At 36.1% G+C, this 22358-nt stretch overlaps 2 protein-coding genes across 2 annotated transcripts in view; one reads left to right on the top strand and one right to left on the bottom strand.

Moving 5' to 3' along the window:
* The window catches only part of LOC148947539 (carotenoid-cleaving dioxygenase, mitochondrial-like), a 197680-nt gene that overhangs the window by 10726 nt on the left and 164596 nt on the right, over nucleotides 1-22358 (bottom strand). The gene's annotated exons all lie outside the window — the stretch shown is intronic.
* LOC148947540 (uncharacterized) overlaps nucleotides 11800-22358 on the top strand; it is a 106147-nt gene continuing 95588 nt past the window's right edge. The window contains exons 1-3 of the mRNA XM_089095929.1: nucleotides 11800-11952; nucleotides 16339-16476; nucleotides 20367-20529. Of these exons, the coding sequence (XP_088952055.1) occupies nucleotides 11905-11952; nucleotides 16339-16476; nucleotides 20367-20529 (349 nt within the window). The 5' untranslated portion in view covers nucleotides 11800-11904. The remainder of the gene's footprint in view (nucleotides 11953-16338; nucleotides 16477-20366; nucleotides 20530-22358) is intronic.

Genomic DNA, 22358 nt, shown 5'->3' on the forward strand with positions numbered 1-22358 from the left:
ATGTAGGTTCATCACTGTCCTCCGGTGGTGGTGATAGAATTGGTCCAGTAAATGCTGATGTCTCATCACTCAATGGTGGTGGTGCTATATCATTAATCTATAGAAAAAATGTTTTATTTTCTATGTGAAATAAGCATTATTTCATAAAGTGAAAAAATCACGTTCATTTTTTTCCCATATCATCCCATAAAACTCAAATATTGGTTGCTTATAGCATAATTACAGAACAAATGCATAATAAATTACAAATTTTGTTAATAACACACACACACACACACACACACACACACACACATACAAATGCGAACGCGCAAACAAACACACAGAGACAAAAACCCACACGCACACGCGCGCACACACGCACTCCCACGAACCCACGCACACACACGTACTCATACACACTAAAATATCTTTACCGGGGGAAACTGAGTTTCTAACACTTTAGCCTATATTCCATCAGCCTAGAATGCGCTTCAGAAAGAGAGTCAGATAAAAATGCGCTGTGGGACAAATTTATGGGACGTCTAAATTTCTATATCAAAAATTCGTAATTTTCCCATAAATTTTGATTGATTAATGTAAACAAAATAATTTAAAGATATTCAAAATCAGCATTAAAATACAATTCAGTTGATATGTATAATGAAAAAATTTCAGCGCTCGGATCAAACATAAGAAATAATTATATGGAAATATATGCCATTCAATCATTACATCGATATTGAATTTACACTGTCTCAATGAATTATCGAGTAGACGCGGCGCATGCACCACAAACACACACAAACACGAACACACACACACACACACACAAACAAACACACACACACACAAACACACACACAAACTCTAAAAAAATCACAAACACTCTCGAAAAAGAGCCCACAAAAAAAAACGAAAAAAAACCCACCCTCAAAAGCGCACGCAAGACAACACACACGCGATCACCCACACACAAACACACCAACTCCCACCCACACACCCACTCACACTCTAATACATAAAATCACAAAAACTAAAAAAAACCTACACAAACACATACACCCATACACACAACAATCAAAACGCCGCTTTTTTAACTCCGGGTATACAGAAAAATAATTGGTGAACCTAACACTCACACACACTTAGAAGGATTGACTTGGGAAAAAAGACTAATTATTGAGCCACAATATTTTAAAATTCGCATTTAAATTTGCAGCTTGCATATTGAGAACTGTAGGGGCCACATCATTCTCGCCTTGCATTGGTCGTGACGGGCCCGGCAATTTTTGATCAGGGGTGACCCCCCGATTTTGACTTGATGAGATTGATGCATTATGAGAATCTATCCATTTCCTCTTGAATATTCTGCCAGGTTCCCTAGAGTTTTGTGCAGATCTGACACTGGCTTGAGAGGCTCCTGGCTGGTCCTGATAACTTGTAATGGAATCAGCATATCTGATGATTGATGGTCTTGCAGCTTGCATCGATGTGATATCACCCCATCTTGGTCTCTTTTCGGAGGAAGGGTAACTGTATGAATCCACCTCAACATCCTTAAAAAATAAAAGCTTTTAAAGTAAAATTTTGGAAAATTTTGAGTTTGGAGGGAAGGGGGATTTCAAAAACATCTCCCCATAATATAATTTGACACATAAAGTCAATTCTGATATTTGTAGTGCTATAACTATTAGCACTTTAGAAATATTTAAAAAGAAAATCTTTTTAATTAAAATTTGAAAAAGTTTGAGTTTGGAGGGAAGGGGGATTTCAAAAACATCTCCCCATAATATAATTTGACCTATAAATTCAATTCTGATGTTTGTAGTGCTATAACTATTAGCACTTTAGAAATATTAAAAAAAAAGCTTTTAAAGTAAAATTTGGAAAATTTTGAGTTTGGAGGGAAGGGAGATTTAAAAAACATCTCCCCATAATATAATTTGACCCATAAAGTCAATTCTGATGTTTTTAGTTCTATACATATTAGCTCTTTATAAGTATTTAATAAGAAAAGACTTTAAGGTAAAATTTTGGAAAATCTTTAGTTTTGAGGGACGGGATATTTTATAAACATCTCACCATAATATAATTTTACATAAAAAGTCAATTCTGATATTTGTAACATTCTCTATCTACTAGCACTTTATAAATAATTAAAAAGGCTTAGATAAAAACACACATAATTTGGCATTACTCCATCTTGCCCCCCTATCAATTCTGAGTTCTGGCTAGAATTAAACAAAGCCCGTTTTAATCACAAGGCTTTTGTTTTCAGATACGACACGTGGAAGTTTGGTTCCATAAAAAAGTCTCTTTTCTGTAATCATAAACACATATGGTTTTAATCTCTGTGATAGCAAGAGCGTGTGAAATTTGAGTCCCAAAACTGTCACTCTCTTTGTAACACCAAAGTTTTTCATTCAAACCGGAAAAAGACAGCAAATTTTAAACGTACGATTGGAAAAAGAACTGTTTTTCAAAACAATTAAAACTTGTAAACATAGCTGTGGAGGAGAGATTTTATTTACATAATAGAAAAAAGCATACTTAGCGTTTTCTATCGAATATACTCATTATATTTTAAGATTTTGTATTGTTGGAGGGGAGGGGGGCTAGGTTCCCCTGAAATTTGAATTTACTAGTAAAACATTTTTTTTGGAAATAAATTAAAAAATTTAATAAGCTGTACTCATTTTGACAATTGAAGAATCGATTGTTCTCAAAGTTAATAATATGTAGTGTACTATAATCGATGGGTTAAAACATAATGAAAATTGAATTGTAGTGCATGAACATTTTATACAGTTTTTCAAGGACAAATAAAAAAAACGGATGTTGAGTTCAATAATTTCGTGTGTGCTCCCAAAACATGTTTGACTACTTAATATCACACCAGTCTTTTTTTTTAAGAATGTAAACGTGGATTCATGATGTACATTCATTGTGCAATCGACAACAAAAACAGAATAAAACCTGCTTTAAATTATATTATTACGACCAAACTCTCAAAACATGCTTGACTACATTATACATTGCCAAGTTTAAAGAAACCTCGACTTTAGTTTCATAGCACCCATTATAGTGTGCCAACTTTTAAAGTATTCACGCGTTAGTTTAATGACACTACCATGGGTTTTTCTTGCGCAATTCAATGTATTTTTTCATGTGTAATTGAAAACAACAGCAATTTCAATGTATATTTTCATGTGTAATTGAAACTGTGCACATACACACTACTTAAAACGTTCAACTTCTTATCCTGTTTTACATCATTTGCTCTTTAGGGGTAAAAAAATGAAACTTTAGTATTAAGAATAGGGGGTTGAGCTGAGCAGCTACAAACCTCATTCACGAAATAATTTCTGTTCAACTTGATTTTCACTATTACTCCCTACCGTGAAGTTTTTATTTCAATTAAATCCTTTTTATGACCGCTTACCACCTCACCAAAAATAGTCAGCTTTTTGCTTAGCCTCAAATGTTTTCCAAAAATGCACGGTTTTCATCAATCAGTTGTTCCTTATTTGTGAAACCTGCCCTAAGTACGAGGGTTGTTTTTTAAGTAAATACCGTTTTGGAATTAAAAAAAGACGTGCAAAGATATCGCAATAATTTTATTTTTACATGAAAGCCTGTACCTTAATCTACTTTTCTACATAATTTCCGTGAATATTGAGGCACTTTTAATAACTCGGCACCAGTTTTTGAATACCCTCCTCATAGAATTCTCCTCCCTGACTTCTTAAGCACTGTAACACAACTCTTTCGACTTCGTTATCGTCTTGAAGACGCTGACCACCCAGGTGTTTCTTCAAGTGCAGGAACAAATGGTAGTCGCTGGGCGCCAGATCAGGGCTGTATAGAGGATGATCTAGAGTTTCCAATTTAAAAGATTTGATGAGATCTTTGGTCCGATTAGCCACATGTGGACGGGCATTGTCATGCAGCAAAATGATGCGCTTGCTCAACTTGCCATGTCTTTTGTTCTGGATTTCAAGACACAGATTGCTCAATGTCTCACAATAACACGCTGCATTGATAGTCACATTACGAGGCAGAAAATCCCCTAATAAAGCATCTTTTTTGTCCCAAAGAACTGTGCAGATGATTTCCCGGGCAGAAATTGTTTACTTAAACTTCACTTTTTTGGCTGATGATGAATGTCGCCATTCCACTGAATTTTTATTTTAATTCTGGTGTGACATAGGCGACCCATGTTTCATCATCAGTAAAAATTTGGTCTAAAAAATCTTCACCTTCATTGTGGTACTGCTCAAGGAAAGTTAATGCCCTGCCTAAACATTGGATTCTGTGCAAATCTATCAACATTTTTGGAAACCAACGTGAATACAATTTCCAGTAATTCAAGTTCTCAGTCACCATGCAATACAAAACGCTACGAGAATATTAAGGAAACCAGTCGCACATTCATGAAATTGTAAAGCGTCTGTTTTCTCTCACTTTTTCTTCCACTTTTTGCACCAAATCTTCATTAAAGACCGAAGGACGCCCACTCCGTTCTTCATCATGTACATTTGTGCGGCCATCTTTAAATGCTCTCACCCATTTCCTTACCATTCCATCACTAATAATGTTTTGTCCGTAAACTTCACAAATCTTACGATGAATATCGATCGGTTTTACGCCTTTAGCACTAAGAAATCGTATAACCGCCCGTACTTCACAATCGGCGGGACTCACGATTGTCAGAGGCATCTTAAACACTCAGTAAAAAACGTATACAATTAAGAATCAGACTGCAATGGTGTCAGTGCGTAGACAAGAGATGTAGGTAACCAGCGCGCACGCGCAGAACGACGACCTTAGCGCTGTGGCGGCGGAATCGCAAAACGGTACTTACTTAAAAAACATGCCTCGTATATTAACCTTTCTTTTATTGTTGATCTTGAAAACATGATGAAGCTGCATTTTTTGTATAGCTTATTGCTTGATATATGGTGATTCAAACAAGTACCTAAAATTCTCCTTAGAAAATTGCCCTTGAAAACTTCTATCATGTCTTCCTCGTCCTGTTGAAGCTCCCACATTTGAAAGTCATACTTGACCACTGTCATTATTGCGGCCTCAATCATCCTAGTTATAGTTCCTCATTATCCTTCCAAGCTCGTATTCAACTGCGAAAAACACATCAACACCCTAAGTAATTCCTAGTCTAGTAAGTAAGTTCTAGTCTTCCCTAGGCTTAGTTTCTCTCTATGGTTCCAAACTTGTTTTCAACTGCCAAATTACCTTGCACCTATGTAATTCTACGTTTGCACTACCGCTGCATCCACTGCATTACCGCATTATCAAACGTGCATATACAACAAATATGCGGCATCAAGAGATACGTTGCCCTCGCGATCAAAGAATACCAACTGAAATGGTTGGACCATGCATTACGGAAGCCACCAGAGTACCTGTCTTGTTGAATATTCTGCTCATGGAATAGACGCCAAGGAAAACAGCAAAAAAACTGGTAGAACGTGGCTAAATCGGATCTTGAACCAATGGGGGGGGGGGGTGTCATAAAGTTCGGACATAGATGGGAAACCCAGTGGCTTGAAAATGCAGAGTTGCTGGTATCGGACCGCTCCGATGTTCATTTGTTTTCTTAATTATCACCTTTTCACCTTATCATTTTTCATATCTCACCTTTTCACCTTTTCACCTGTCATTTTTCACCTTTTCATTTATTATTAGGCTAAGTGACTTGGCGTTCTTAAAATGAATGTAATACAAGCGCACATGGAATATTTCTTAAAATACAAGCGCACTATTTTGCGCGTGTATTGTTCTCACAAGCTCTTACTAACTTGAAGTCTGAAAACCACCAGAAAGTCATTCATTCAAATAACCTTTTTATCTAGGATACTCAAATCATTCGCAAATTCTGAAGTTCAGGAGAGTTGTAGCTTCCAATTTGGTACCATGGTTTCCTATAGCCTTTTTCCTTTGCTTTAACCCTGTTTCCTATAACAGCGTCCATCAAAACCCTCCGTATAAATGGAGATAATACCTTAACACAAGTTATTGTGACATTCTTGTATAGTATAAGACCTTTAGAAAGCTTTTCAATTCAAAAATCTACTCATAATAATCAATCAAACTAAGAAAACAGATAACTACATCTACTACTAATTGCATCTCGTCACAGCACAAAGCTACCTGAAGCCAATGTGGCACAAAATGTTCAAAAAGTGTTGACCTACTGCATAAACAGTCTCTTGCTCAGTAGCCTCAGCTCACTAGATACATTTTATCCCCAATGTTAGTAATTATAAAATATAAAAGTATAACCGAACCAATAAAATATATAAGCAACACAATAATTAGAGTAAAAGCAGAAACGTTGACTTCGTAATGTATGACGTGTTTGATGTAGGCTGAACCCCCCCCCTCCCTCTCCTGTAAAATCATTTTTTTCCATTGGCATAAGACAGGCCTACTCACCCTGTAACTTTCAAGCCAATCGGAGAAAAAACTTTCTACGGTTCTAGTGAGAATTTGTTGGTGAAGGGCAGAAGAAGGGAGGGGGGTCACAGACCAACTTTGTACTTCCCATCACCAAGTCCAACTAAGGTACCACATGCATAATTTTTTCCAAAAATTTCGAAATAGGGGTGGGTGGTTTCCTCATTGGAAGGACTATTTGAAAGATTTGGTTCACGAATCATGCATATTGAAAAGCCGGGTGTGGTTCAAGTTAAAAAAAAAGGTGCAAATTGTCTAACTTTCTGATGTCCACTGGTTCAGTACACAGCTCGGACTCATTTTTACATTAAGTTGGGACTTAATGCGTTTTTGCACCATGTCACTGAAATTCTTTATCTTGGACTTAGATTATTTTGCACTGGTTCAACCATAGGTCGTGTTTGCATAAAGTTTGAACTCATATTTGTCATTTTGCTTCCAGTTATGACTCTGTTCGTTGTTCTTCTGGTCCGCTAAAATTCTTCAGGTTAAATTTAGTCGGTTTTACAAGTGATCCAGACTTAACTGGTTCTTAAACCACGTCATCGGACTCCGGGAGCTTAGACTAAGCTTACATTTGTTCCTAGTCGCGACTGACCTTGTTTTTACACAGAATCAGTCTACAGCTTGGCCACGAATCATTTTAGCGCGGAGTCAGGATCCAGCTCCTTTTTGCAACAGCCAGAATCTAGCTAATCTTTGAACTAACTCAGTTCGTGCTTGCATCGAGTAAGGAATTTTCTTCTTTAGTGCAGTCGTTCCACGGTTTGGACTTATCTCGTTTTATACTCATCCCAGACTTAATTCTATTTTACTCCACGTCCCCAAAGTTCAACTAATAGTCACTTTGCATCGTGTCTGGACCCTGTTTGGTCTTACATCAAGCCTGCAATGGGTTCAACTTCGCCTGGATACAATTAAAGACTGAGAATCTGGCCCGATTCTAGTTTAAATAAGGTACAACACCCCTACCTGTTGGCTAGAAGTTTGGCAATGCAGGTAAGGGGAAATGGGTCGGAATGTAAGGGTCATGGGACAAATCTATTCGTACCTCCCAATTATGAAGATTTATATTCTTACCATTGGCTTAATAAATGCAACTGTCCAACCTTTTGCTTTGCATCACTGAAGTTTTGCAGATTCGACATATCCTTACTTTGCACTGAGTCTGAGTCTTGCACTGAGTTTAGCACTGAGCGAGCAACGGCTTCGACTGAGCTCAAATTTGCTCAAAGGTTGAAAATTCTTGCCCATTTTAGTTTAAATAAGGCACAACCTACCCTTCTGCTAAAAGTTGGTGATGAGGATAGGGGGGAGAGGAGACTGAAGAGACCACGGGACAAGTTTGTACCTCCAATCATGCAGATTTAAATTCCTTGGATAATTCTGGTTTTAAAAAGTTGAACCTTCCCACCTTTTTTTATGGAAACATGTCTGTAAAGAATCGACATACTGCACAATGTGGGACTATTCGTGCATGGGTTTGCATAGGTCTTGTCCACGCTGGAGGCAATTTTTTTGACCTTTTTTTATTCTGAGAGAAGTAGTTCTCTCAATATGTCAGCCTGATGACAAAGAGTATTTCCGCGGTTCTCTAGGGCACAAGTGGGGAAGGAAATGAGGCTGGGCTCGGAAAAACAGAACAAATATCTCAGTTTCCGACGTGAGCCCTTACTGTGTGAGGCCTCGGTATATCAACCGAGTTTGACTTAGTTAGTTTTTTAGTTTTCTGTATTAACGTTCTCATCCCTTTCTTGTCAGATGCTAACCCCCATGGCTGGTCAAAACAGCCTAATAAATTAACTTAAAAAAAAAATGCAACTTTACTTTCCTAAGCGACCAATTTCACTGTGAGATAATTTTGCTATAATCATAGGTTTTAGCTTTGGTGAAATGGTGTTGGAGTCAGAATATATTTCTCGGTAGATTTGGAGGTTCGAATGTCGATATAGATGTAAGTAGAACTGCTAAAATTGAAATTGCACCGATATTGTTGTAGGGTTGCCGCCTTAGAATTTGAGTTATTACTGTAAGGGATAACTCAAAGTGATGTTTTCTGGATATGCTACTGGTGCAAGAGGGGTTGGACTGGAGGCCTGGTCCCCCGAAAAATAAACGGTAAAGTGGTGCAAAGTCGTGCAAAAGCAGAGAAAAGTGGTGTTTTTCAAAGTTGTTGTGAAATTTCTTGCTGAGTTTTCATGAACTGAAAAATTTAATACAAGGTACATAAAACTTTTAGAATAGGATATACAGTCTAAATTAGGGTACCGAAGGTGTTGTCAAGTATCTCTCTCCGACCCTTTCACTTATAGAGCTTTAAATATTTTGTGGTCAGGTCCTTTATCTGTTTTAGATCCAAAAACTAAATCAAGCTAGACTTAGAATTTGCTTCTCATTGACTAGAGGCCTTGGTAAAGCCCTATTTCAGGATTTAAGTTGGAATCCAGAATGGATCTTTCTTTATTTTTCCAATTAATACGTATATACCAATACCAATTAATACGCTTATACAATCGATTTGGCCGTACAAGTATAAAAAAGCGGAATTAGGAGCCTAAGACTCATTCTAAGATCCAATTTGAGGCAAAGACCCGTTTCTGAAATTTTCATCCACTTGTCAGACAACTTTTCCAATTTTATAAAAGTCAGTGTCCCGAAGGGGGAAGTGGTGGTGCCTTTTAGTTCAAGAACGGGGCACATTTGGGGCACAGACCCGTTTCCAAAATTTTCATCCACTTGTCAGACAACTTTTCCAAATTTTATAAAAGTCAATGTCCGGAAGGGGGGGAGTGGATTTGCCTTCTGGTTCAAGAATGTAACCCATATGCGTTTTTTCATCGATGTCAGGAGTAATTCTTCTGTCGTTGCAGTGCTGATAGCTAAAGTGTCATCAGCAAATAATACAATTTTCATATTCTTTATGTCATTGAAATTATTTTCGCCTCAAGAAAAGCAATGGCCGCAGAAGCAGTGCAGGACGGAGGCGAACACATCTTCTGAGGTCTACACCAAAGCGCGTAGGCCGGCTACCGGACAGCAATAAGTTCCTGGCACCTCCAAGTTGAATGGATGCTTTTTGCAATCCTGGCCCCATCTTGGTCACAACATGGTTTTCAACACTTGGCGGTGCTTTTCTATCAACAAGAGTTGAAATCCTGCATAAACAATCTCAAGCCTATTACCTCCAACTTGTTATAAATTCCTGCCTACAAATATTGCGAAACTACATGGAACAATCATAATTAGCTAGGAAGCAATTTTTTAGCCCAAAAAAACTCCACCAAAACAGACCAAGCCAAGAAGAATTATTCATTAACTAAAATTCCATGTGAACGCCGTGTTGTATACTAGGCTACAATTTCCTCGAGGGCTGTAATTTCCTCACTCCTCAAATGAGAATAGAGTTGATCGCAAGGTCCCAAGTCTTGCGGGTACCCCAAAAGGGTTGAGGCAACCTTTTGCCGACACCACTGTCCATAGATCTACACCTGACGCCGTGCCGCAGTTGTCTTCCTATAGAGAATCCTCCCGGGATGGTTTTCAGTGTCACCATGCAATTTAACTTATTGCTGGGAGAAGGTTTATAACTCATGGGACGTGTCCACACGCCTGTGGGCCCTGCTGAGTGTACATTCGAGGAGCTTTCTTCCTCCTCCACCTGTATCTATGACCCCTGGTCGAGCATGCCTCAGTTTCTATTATGAATCCCCAGGAACAAGGCCCCCCTAACTGAGTTCACTATGTTTGCACACATTGCACTGCCAGCCGAATGCATCGAATCAGGTAATCGGCACTTGCGCAACGCAGACCATTAGTCAGCATGCGAAAGTTTTTTTTAAGTTTAGGTTTTAAGTTGACACTTCTATTGCATAAAATGGATTTGCATCTAACTGTATTAAACTTGAAGTGATACATTATACTTGGAGTTTACTGTCGGTGATATTTTAATTTATTGATGTCCTAATGCATAGACAGATAGATAAGTGCACTAAAGTCAAAAATACCGCCATGAACACAAAAAGAGCACAAATATAATAAACATACATCAGCGTCCATCATAAAAAGCACAAATATAATGAACTTGCATCAGCCATCATCAACAAACACTTAAATGAAACATACACTTATAAACAAGTGTTTTTCGACTGAAAGCAAGGAACAGTAATAAAATATAAAGTAACAGACATTAATTGATATATGTGGGAGAGTGGTGCTGCCCCTTCGTCGGCCCTCTCTTTTTACGCTAAAACTTGACTTTTTGTCATAGTTCCTTAAGAAAAACTGCTCAAACACAAGAGTCGTTGAATTTTAATAAGAAGTGTTTAGCGAGAACTTCTAGACAGCCCCCCCCCCAATTTTTCTTACTATCGGCTGAAAAAATTGCATTTAAAAAAATTTAGTTTGAACTCAACACTTCAGTAACAAAAGAGAAATGCAAGATAATTCCTCATTCAATACTCTTTGCAAATGTATTAATCACTACCGCTTGTTTACAAAATAACGATAAATAAGAATTATATTTGAAGTGACGTCATCTTGGCTCGTATGTCTACCCACTTAAGAATTAACTTGGAATTAGACCCCTCATTTTAAAATTCTTCATTTTTATCTTTTCTCAAACCTGATATAATTTGAAAATAAATTACGCTTTAATCGTTTTATTTAACCAAATTTCCAGGTACCTTGCTATTCTACAAATAAACTGAGGCGACGTACTATTTAAGCGTCTGGAAGTATCAACTCATTTTTTCCAAATATCCCTTCCCTTATCGTAGAGAGCCCCTGGCACCGGCTCAAGCAATGCATTACATAATCCTCTTTGACTGCAAAGCGGGCGAGTAGATGTCATCAATGTCATCAACAATGTCATCATTGTTTAAATGTTATTGTAGTGAATAAACCACAGTTTATATAATTATCCAGTAAGCTTATCGCAGATCATTTCTGGTCTTCGTTTTCGGTGCGAACAAAAAGCTCCTCCCACTTCTTTCTGCATTAGTGGGTTAGTCTGTTTCCGTCAATCAATGAGAAATGGTTACAAAGTGCATTATTCGTAATAGCGGGTTTCCACTTGTTTCCGATTGTTTCGTGTCTGACTTGTCTACCCGTGAAAAGATCTGATGCCGATTATGTTTCTATCTGCAAAAACGTTCTCTGGAGCACTCGCACCTTGGTCCGGGTTTTTATAATGGGTGAGATAGGGAAAGATCATACTGGATAATTGTATAAAATGTGGAATAAACATTACTTATGAACTAAGGTCAAAGCTATTAGACTGAATACGCATAGTCCATTCTTTTCTAACCTTTGGTTCTTAAATATATTAATATTTTACAGGTTCTCTTATACCGGAAATCTTTAAAGATTCATTACGCAGCAAATGCAATTGAAGATGAATGTCTTGGAAATCCAGAAAATATTCTAATCGGGGACACAAATAATGTTATGTCATTCATTTGGAATATCCATTATCTTTGGGCTATTCCGTTCAAGGTAGATTATTGTTATGGCCATTATGTTGCTAATAACCCTAAAGCTAGCTTAGTCGTCTATAACACTGTTTTTTCCAGTTTTTAAACTGGACACTTAATTTTTTTTTTTTGAGTATTCACTATCTGTGGGTTATTACGTTCAAGGCATGTTATTTTTATGACTTCTTTACTATTTAACACCTCATTCACCAATTCAGTAAAATAAAAAAGTAAGATTTCTTTATAGATGTTAAATATTTATACGTTTTATATGTTTCTATATGTTTATGCGTGTATTTTTATGTGCATTCTATATTTTAATATGTATTTTATATGTTTGTATGGGAAGATTTTATTTGTTTTTCCAGTTTTAGACTGGAGACATTCTTCATTAAGGTTGAATATTCACTATCTTTGGGCTTTCCCATTCAACTCAGGCTGTTCTAACAGCTGTTCTGTCATCATAATATCTTAGTCACTTATTCTTTGCAAAGATGCATGTACTTACCCTCTTTGGTAGACATTGTTTCTTTTTGAATCTTGTCTTCATTAATAGTTGTTAGGTATGCTCCGCTGAATATCCCTTACTACCTTAAGGTTAAAGTCAACTGCGTTGTTTTTTCCGCATAGTTGTTTCTGGGTTCGTTTCGTTATTTCGAGGGGGGGGGGAGAGAAAGTGACCACAAATTAATAGCTTATGAGTTTTAATTTACTTTGTTGTTATATGTATTATCATATTTTTTAACATTATCCATGCTCTTTTACCAAAGAGGTGATTGTTTTCTTACTTTTCATATACTAGGCGTTATATGGAATTCCTAAAAATTAGACTGATTGTTAATTCTAGATCGATATTCTAACAAAACTTTAAAAAGAATGATTCTATAGTTTTGAGTTTAAATCGATCACCTTCAAATTTTACCAAAGTAATATCGAGGGAAATCGTCGATATTTGTAGGATAGATTTATATATTTATTTGTAGGATAGATTTATATATTATATATTTAATATATCTGAAAAGATATATTTTTTCAGTATTTGCAGACATGGATACCCAAAAAGGATGCGAATCCCTATCCCCTTTAGGTGCATTTATCCCCTTTAGGTGCCCTATCCCCTATTCCTATCCCCTTTAGGTGTAAGTTATCCTTATCCCCTTTAGTTGCCCCTATCCCCTTTAGGTGCCCTATCTCCTATCCCTATCCACTTTAGGTGCAAGATAATAAATGTGCAACAGAAACTGTATGTTCTTATGCTAAAAAAATGTTTGACGATTTAAATTAAAAAATAGTTTTCAAGCTTTTAACTCACTTGATTTTTTATTGAGCTTACCCCTCCAGAAATTTTGTTTTATCTCCCACAAATACTGCCAACCTGTCTTTGTCTTTCTATGAGTTACTCATCAGATTAGACATTATATGAGTCACTCACATGAGTGAACCCCTTCTAAGGTTTGTCTGGCCCTTTTTTATGAGGCAATGTACCTTTTGCTGTCACTTAAAATTAATTTTCACCTGAATATAGTCAAACAGTTCGTGGTGACGAACTGTAAGTAAGGAGCGACCCGGCTCAATGGCAACCGAAACTCCAAAAAACGGAATTTTGATACCGATAGATACATCAAAAGAATCAGATTTTAATTCTGATTTCAAATATATAAGTTTCATCAAGTTTCATTTTACCTATCAAAAGTTACGCGCCTGAGAAAATTTGGCTGATTTTCGAAAAAAGGGGGAAAGACCCCCTAAAAGTTATAGACCCTTAATGAAAACCACACCATCATATTCAGCGTATCAGAGAACCTTACTGTAGAGGTTTCAAACTCCTTTCTACAAAAATGTGGAATTTTCCATTTTTTGCCAGAAGAAAGATCACGGATGCGTGTTTATTTGTTTTATTGTTTTCTTGTTTTTTTTGTTTTTCTTTTTCCCAGGGGTGATCGTATCGACCCAGCGGTCCTAGAATACCGTGGGAGGGCTCATTGGAACGGAAATTAAAAGTTCTAGTGCCCTTTTTAAGTGACACAAAAAAATGGAGGGCAACTAGGCCCCCTCCCACGCTCATTTTTTCCCAAAGTCATCTGATCAAAATTATGAGATAGCCATTTTGTTCAGCATGGTCGAAAATATTATAATTATGTCTTTTAGGATGACTTAATCCCTCGAAACCCCCAGGAGCAGGGCTGAAAGTTATGAACTCTACCCAATGTTAACATATAGTAGCCTATTGGTTATTGGGACCCGGCTCAATGGTAACCGAAACTCTAGAAAACGGTATTTTGATACAAGTAGATACATCAAAAGAATTGAATTTTAATGCTGATTTCAAATATATAAGTTTCATCAAGTTTAATCCTACTTATCAAAAGCTACGCTCCTGAGAAAATTTGGCTGATTTTCGAAAAAAGGGGAAAATACCCCCTAAAAGTTATAGAACCTAAATGAAAATCACACCATCATATTCCGCGTATCAGAGAACCCTACTGTAGAGGTTTCAAGCTCCTATCTACAAAAATGTGGAATTTTGCATTTTTTGCGAGAAGAAAGATTTTTGTTTTCCCCAGGGGTGATCGTATCGACCCAGTGGTCCTAGAATATCGTGGGAGGGCTCATTGGAATGGAAATTAAAAGTTCTAGTGCCCTTTTTAAGTGACCAAAAAAATGGAGGGCAACTAGGCCCCCTCCCACGCTCCTTGTTTTCCCAAAGTCACCTGATCAAAATTTTTAGATAGCCATTTTGTTCAGCATGTTCGAAAATATTATAAGTATGTCTTTAAGGATGACTTAATCCCCCGAAGTTCCCGGGAGGAGGGCTGAAAGTTACGAACTTTACCCAATGTTAACATATGGTATTGGTTATTGGGAAGTATACAGTACAGACGTTTTCAGGGGAGATTTTTACTGGTAGTGGGGGGGGGGGGGTAGGGCAGGGACGTACGCAGGGAGGGGGCCTCCGGGCCTGGCCCCCCTGAAATATCACGATTTTTTTCATTTTCCCATAATTTTCTGATTTTTCTCACAGAATAATGGGTTTGAAGGATTTGGCCCCCCCCCGAAACAAATTGCCCCCCCCCCCCGAAACAAATTCCTGAGTACGTGCCTGGGGTCGGGGGTTATGTAGGAGGATCTTTCCATGAAGAATTTTTTCATGGGGGAAGGGACATTGTTATGAAGTGGACGCCGGACTTCCAAGCATTATTTAAAAAAAGATCAGAATTAAATATAAAAAAACAAGTTTTTCAACTGCAACAGCAGCAACATCAAAACTTTAAACGAACAGAAAATATTACATATATGATTGGGTTCACCCCCTAGTCAATACCTCACTTTTTAAGCCAAAGATTTTTTAGTACTTCCATAAGAGCTATTTATTCTAATTAACGGCCTTTGTGATTAAGCGGTCATTTTTAAAGAATTGGAACAAAATTTGAACTTTCGCTTAAAGAGCAAGGTATTGACTAGGGGGCGAACCCCTAATATACGTATTAAAAATATGTGAATATAGAAGTTCGTTACGTAAGTTAATTCGTAAGTTACGTATATTTATTACTAATAAAAACGTTCGTAAACAAAATGAAACAAGTTTCGAGAAAGCCATTTAACCAAATAAAAGTAAATTAATATGAAATTTTTTTTTTAATTATCAAGGCCGTATCCAGGGGGGGGGTTACCTGGTTTGAACCCCCCCCCCCCGAAATTTTTGACCGAGTCGAAAATAAGTCGACAATTAGTAAAACCTAGGTAAAAATCAGTAAAATTAGTCAAAAACTGAATCAAAAGTTCGTACCCCCCCCCCTGAAAAAAAATCCTGGATCCGCCCTTGTTAATTATTCATGTACTGTGAACCAAGATCAAAACCTGCATTTATTCAAAAAAGTTCAAAAATTAAATAAAAAAAACAAGTTTTTTTAACTGAAAGTAAGGAGCGACATTAAAACTTAAACCGAACAGAAATTATTCCGTATATGAAAGGGGCTGTCCCCTCCTCAACGCCTTGCTCTTTACACTAAAGTTTTTTCTCACAACTCTATTTTTTTTAAACAATAAAAAACTTTAGCGTAAAGAGCGAGGCGTTGAGGAGGGGACGGCCCCTTTCATATACGGAATAATTTCTGTTCGTTTTAAGTTTTAACGTCGCTCCTTACTTTCAGTTAAAAAACTTGTTTTTTTTTATTTAATTTCAAACATGGTCTGCACAAATTCAAGATGTCTTTTCTTGTCGTGAGTTCATGTCAAGAGGGCATTTATAAAGTAGACACAGTAGGTCTTTAGAAAACAATGAAAATTGTAATTATGAGTTTTCCATAACAACTATTTTACTGACCTTTCATTTTCTTACTGAAACTGAATCCGTTTGAGTTTCTTACCTACAATTTTGATGCAGTTTCTTACTGACATTTCTTCCTAGGTGGCTTTGATCGTTTTCCTTCTTTATATGAAGCTAGGAACAAGTGCTGTCTACGGAACAATTGGTGCAATTTTACTACTTCTTCCCGGTCAGTTGTTCGTAATGAAGAAAATGAGCTCTATCAGTAGTGTGCTAATGGTGAGTAGATCACTTTTTTCCTTTGTAGCAGTGGCTAGGACGATGAGCTCGTGACTCAGCCTTGATTAAAATTGTAGCTTTGAGAAAGTAATTCTGAATCAATTTGAACAGTAATGTACAGAAACAGTGCTACCCAGCTTGAACCCAAACCAATCTCCTCCCCTCCTCTCTCGCCATCTCGTTACTTTTAAGACTTTCATTATATTTTCCATATATTTTGCCTTGTTTTTTTTTATGTTTCGATCTCCTTCCGTGATATGCACCCCCTCCCCCCGAAAAGTATTTCAGTGTACGTGTATTAGTAAATAAAAATAAAGATAACACAGGAACCATTAACCAAAGAAATAAGACAAGTTAACTCGATCTTCATCCTATTTAGATCGAAAGAAATATATCTTGGGGTAGTTTGGTTGTCCAGTCATTTACGATCTGTTTGCAACCCTGCCTCCAGAGCTCGACCGCTACTGGAAAGGAATTTCCTGTAGCTAGAAAGTACAGGGTCTACATATCTTTAAAGATTACAGCTACCTTTGCTGATGATAAGTGCAAGGGCATTGGCCTGGTTTTGTCCCATGAAACAATGCTGTCCCTGGTAAATATTCGTCCATTGTAGCGGCTAACCCTCTTAACCAGTTAATATCTAATGATCTTTTGTAATGGTCCTCCTTCGCTAATGGCAATGGTATTAAGGTAATTAGGTAATAATAATGGTAATTGCCATAACCAACGGTGTAACAAACTTAGTAAAGAACTTTATGTCGATATTTTTCCACAGAGGTCATCATTTTGAAACTATGGATTTAGAAATCTGGCGAAGGGTTTATTCAATCGCCAATTAATTAGTTTTGATTATAATTAGCTTTTAATTAATTAGTTTTTAATCTAGTATCCTTTTGGGGAGCAAAAAATAATTGAAGGGTGACCTGAGACCCTCATAACGCCTAATGTATCACTGGGTGCCGACACAGCGCCCTTTACTTCACATGAAAACTTCATTGATGATAGTTATTAAGTCAAATATATATCATCATATATTTTGGGATCATAAGATCCAAAAGTGTTTTCGTGGGGAAGGACATGATAAGTGCAGCACGATGATAAGTATGGAGCTAAAATGAAGGTCTGGGGTCAATATACCCCTATCCATTTATTTTTTTCATTTCATGGTTTGTTTATTTTCACTAAAACAGGGATCGAAATCTTGTCAAGTCATGCATGGATTTTCCATCGCCTGACTGCAGGGCCACGGGGCTATTTTATTTGAGGTTTGCTGAAAACACAGTACTTTTTTTCTTATACAGTTTGTCTTTTTCTTTATAACAATTGCTTATTGCTCCAGCGTAAGTCTAGTAGGTAAGTTTTATAACCTACTTGCTGGTCGAGCTCCTCCGAATTTATTTTTCTAACAATCAATTTAGATTCATAATACATTTTAAATGCGTTAGAAACTTTACGTATCTTTATGCTACCTGTTTTACGTATACGTTATGCATAGTTTACGTATACGTTTGTGTATTTACGTATACACTACGTCTTTTAGATACCTTAGATTCGTAATACTAGCTTGTATTACATTTTCGTTCATATTTTTTTTTCTAAATCAATTCTTTCCGAATATACTGAAAAAGCAATTGACTAAACAAAACTTACAATTTAAACACTTTATTAAACTTTCAATAAAGTGGAAATGACAGTTCAGCGTTTTCGGGTAGTTGTAATCTGCCTGCAAACTGACTGTGGGTAACCTGCTGACATTCATTTAGCTGTAATTGCTGTAATTTCCAGTTCCAACGAAAAGATCTAGCATCACACAACACAAGATAAATTTGCTGGTTTCACCAACCCAAAGACTATTTGCTTTAAGGGTATTAAAGACAAACTATCCTAGAGATTTCTATTAGAGATACTATTACTAGAGATTGCTAGAGATTATATCCTAGAGAATTGACAGGATACTGTTCAAGATATAGAGCCGTATCTGTCAGCAGGTACGCCAAGACCTGCCGCTGAGAAATATCACAATATTTTCTAAATTGCCAAGATTTTGTTGGGTGATCAAATTCGTTGCCAATTTTTGGCCTTTTACATAATCCTCTCCCTAGATAATTTATTGATGCTTTCTTGTGGATAGCCATGGACTTGACTTTGAACGTGAGCCACGTTTTTTTAAATTCAGGTAAAAGATCGTATTTTTTTTAAGCAAAACGACTAAGTTACTATTTGAATACATATTTATTTATGATGTAACAAAATATTTCTGATGGTAAGTATTTCTGATGGAAAAAAATAGTCTCTAAAATCTCTGAATCAACCGTCATATCTACTTCTTTGCTTTTCTTTCGACTCCTTCTGCTCACTTTGACTGCTTTTCTACTTCTTGTTTCTACTTTTCTACTTTGACTGCATATCTACTTCTTTGCTTTTCTTTCGACTCCTTCTGCTCACTTTGACTGCTATGGACAAAGTGACTGGTATGGTATGGTATTTGACTGGTATGGAGGAGAAGGAGGTTTGGAGGGTGTTAAATTATGTGATGCATCTCATTTCAAAAGTTAAATGAAGGTTTGACCCTCTCTGACAAAAAAAAGTCAAGAAGGGTTGGGAGACGGGGAGTTCGTCTGAAGGGAAAGGGGGTAGGAAGGGGCTTGATAGGATATCTTTTAATTATGGAGATTACTTTTGATACGTGTTGCTGTTATTCACATTATATTATGGGAGGGGATAAGGTAATATAACGTACCGTATTTATAGTGATTATAGAACGCGTGACTCTCTGACAGGAAAATTTCAAGAGCTATTGGGAGAGGTGGACTTAGAGTGAGTAAGGGGAAGAAGTTACAGAGGGAGGGGCTAAGAGACTCACTTTAAATTATTAACAAAACAATTGACACCTGATACTATTATTTTTAACTACCTCAGATTTTTTTCTTATCAAAAAATACCTAACATATAACTGACCGTCTCATAATTTCTGCTGTATTGCATTTTAACATATTTTAAGACCAATATTTTCATTTTGCAGCAAAGGTGCCGGGAAGTGGAAGGAATATTTCAGGTGGGAATAAGGTCATTTTTTGGAGGGAGGGATGGAGGGTAGTTGGCGATAAATTGACATGAAGAAGGAAGATAAAAATGAACTGACATTAAACAGAATAAAGTAGACCATTATAAAGGCTCCCGAACCAAAGTCGGGTAGTTTTGGGTCGTTGTCGGGTAGTTGTTTATAAAACGCAAATAATGAGAATGATTTTTTCTATTTTCTGCCCTCTTTTCCTTTCTTGAGGCGAATAGCAAGTGTTTAAACCAAGAAAATTAGCTATTTAATGTATGTGAAGCATATATATACAAATATAAAGCAAATACAAAGATGATAGTACTTCCAATTTATTTATGGCTTTTAGAAATACGTAGGTAAGGGTTGTAAAGTACTTGTCAGCCTGTATGAAGGTGGTAAAAGGTAAAAATAAAGGTAAAGGATGCAGCACTAGACCCTTGAGGTCCGAACCTGTGGTGCTGATCCCCGTCTCAAGGTCCTTCAGCCAGAAACTGCAATGGGGAATGGGGGCCATCCATCCCGTGCTTTCGCACACCCTTCCTCTTTACCTTTTCCAGATTTTTTCCGGTACCCATTTAGAGCCAGGTCGACTCTGGCTGAGCTTACAGAGTCACATCACTGATCCCCGTCCAAAGCCAAATAATTGGGTATACTAGGATTCGAACCCTCGCCCTCTCGGACAACTAAATCCAGCTCACCAATCCACTCGGCTGGGACTATATGAAGGCGGCACTAATAAGATGTATTACGATGTTTTTATGGTGTTTATGATGTTTTACGATGTTGCATGGTGTATTACGATGCTTTTCTGTTTTGTACCGGCATTTCCTTTCAGGAGGCAACTGACAAGCGCTTGAAGAAGATCGTTGACTTTCTAACATATGTGAAGACTGTAAAACTTCAAGCGAATGAACATCTTGTGGAAAATCAAATTAAAAATGCAAGGGACTCAGAGCTAAAAATCCTAAATAGAGATTCGTTTTATTGGGCTATACTGTGTAAGCTGTTTTACTATTCTTTATATTGTTTCTTTGAAAACTTGTTAAGAATCTAATATAATTTGAGCACAGCAAAAGGCTCAAGGGCCACTGCATAAATTTTCTCAAGGGGCTGTAGGTGGATAAATTCCCTTTCCTCTTGGTGAAGTCTCCTCCCTTCTGGGGACCCTAAAGAAGGCTCCTTATATTGTGGATTTATCTCTGGAATGTTTCTTATTTGTTGCATGTGCAAGCAATCTCTACCGCCAATAACTATCCAATTCTCTCACTTTCTAAGATTAAATTGGCCAATTATAACGAATAAGAAAAATCAGAAGTATAGAGAATTGATGCTTAATTAAGTTTTATAACGGAGAAAATGGAAATTTTGAAGCTGTCTGTTTTGTTTGCAATAAACAGATAGAAAATATATATATATATATATATATATATATATATATATATATATATATATATATATATATATATATATATATATATATATATATATATATATATATATATATATATATATATATATATATATATATATATATATATATATATATATATATATATATATATATATATATATATATATATATGTATATATATATATATATATATATATATATATATATATATATATATATATATATATATATATATATATATATATATATATATATATATATATATATATATATATATATATATATATATATATATATATATATATATATATATATATATATATATATATATATATATATAGCCAAAGAAAATCAAAACGCTTATCAAGTTGACTGGAAACACCACAGATTCCTTTGAATAAAAACATGTTTGAAGTGAACTGAATTTGTGATTGTAAGTATTGTATTTAGGCTTGGTATTTGATGCACTCCTGGGCCGTCTGCCCACTTTGCACTTCTCCTTAATTTTGTCAGAGCCTTTCAGGGTGAAAGGTGCTCCGCGTCAGTATTCAACCATCTGGCTGTCGTCCTTTCATGAGAAGTCAAACAATTCAAATAGCCATCTGACTTTTGTCACCATGGTTAAAAAGGGGTCTTGAAGACTCTCAAGGCAAAATCCTTTATAGCAACGGCACAGCTGTATTCAACTGCATCCAAGATTATAAATTATTTTTACTATTTTAAAGTACACGTTTTTGTCCACTATTATTTTTAGCTACATGTCATTCAAAAAAACAAAATACTGATTCCTAGAAACTCAGTTGACAATTTTCAAGCAATTTTTTAGTTTTTATTTTTAATTGCAAATAACCGTCATGCTTTTGTGGAGTTTCACGGGGATGAAAGTGTAAATTTTGTTCCTGTTTTATTGCTCGTTTTTAGTTTAAATATTGTTTTTTACTTTTCTTTGAAAACTGTTTAAAAAAAATTAAAAATAACTTTCTATTTAAAATATGCCTACAAATGAATCACTTCTTTTGAAAAATAAAAGGATTACGATTGACATGAAAATTATTCAAATAGAAAATTTTCAATTTTTGAGCTATAAGAGAAAAAAAGTAAAAAAAATAATATAGTAAACTCCTGATGAATTTGTTCTTCTACAAGATTTCTAACTCAGTTGACTACCAGTGTTATAGAAAGGCTAATGGTACGTCTTAATCATAATCCCGAAAAAAAACCTTAATTAATCTAAATATGTAACTTAAGAACATAAATTTAGGTTTTGTTTTATTTTTGAAGCTGCCCATTCTACGCACTTGAAGTTTAAACGATTTTTCTTCTTTATTTCAGCCTCATCAATTTATATCTTTGCTGCATTCCGAGCTCAAATGACAACAGTGCTAATAGAATTGATGACACTTTAATAATTAAATG

This window comes from Artemia sp. Qi Xiang Cuo, chromosome 10, assembly GCF_049724085.1.
Source record: "Artemia sp. Qi Xiang Cuo chromosome 10, ASM4972408v1, whole genome shotgun sequence".
In the NCBI taxonomy this organism is placed as follows: Eukaryota; Metazoa; Arthropoda; class Branchiopoda; order Anostraca; family Artemiidae; genus Artemia; species Artemia sp. Qi Xiang Cuo.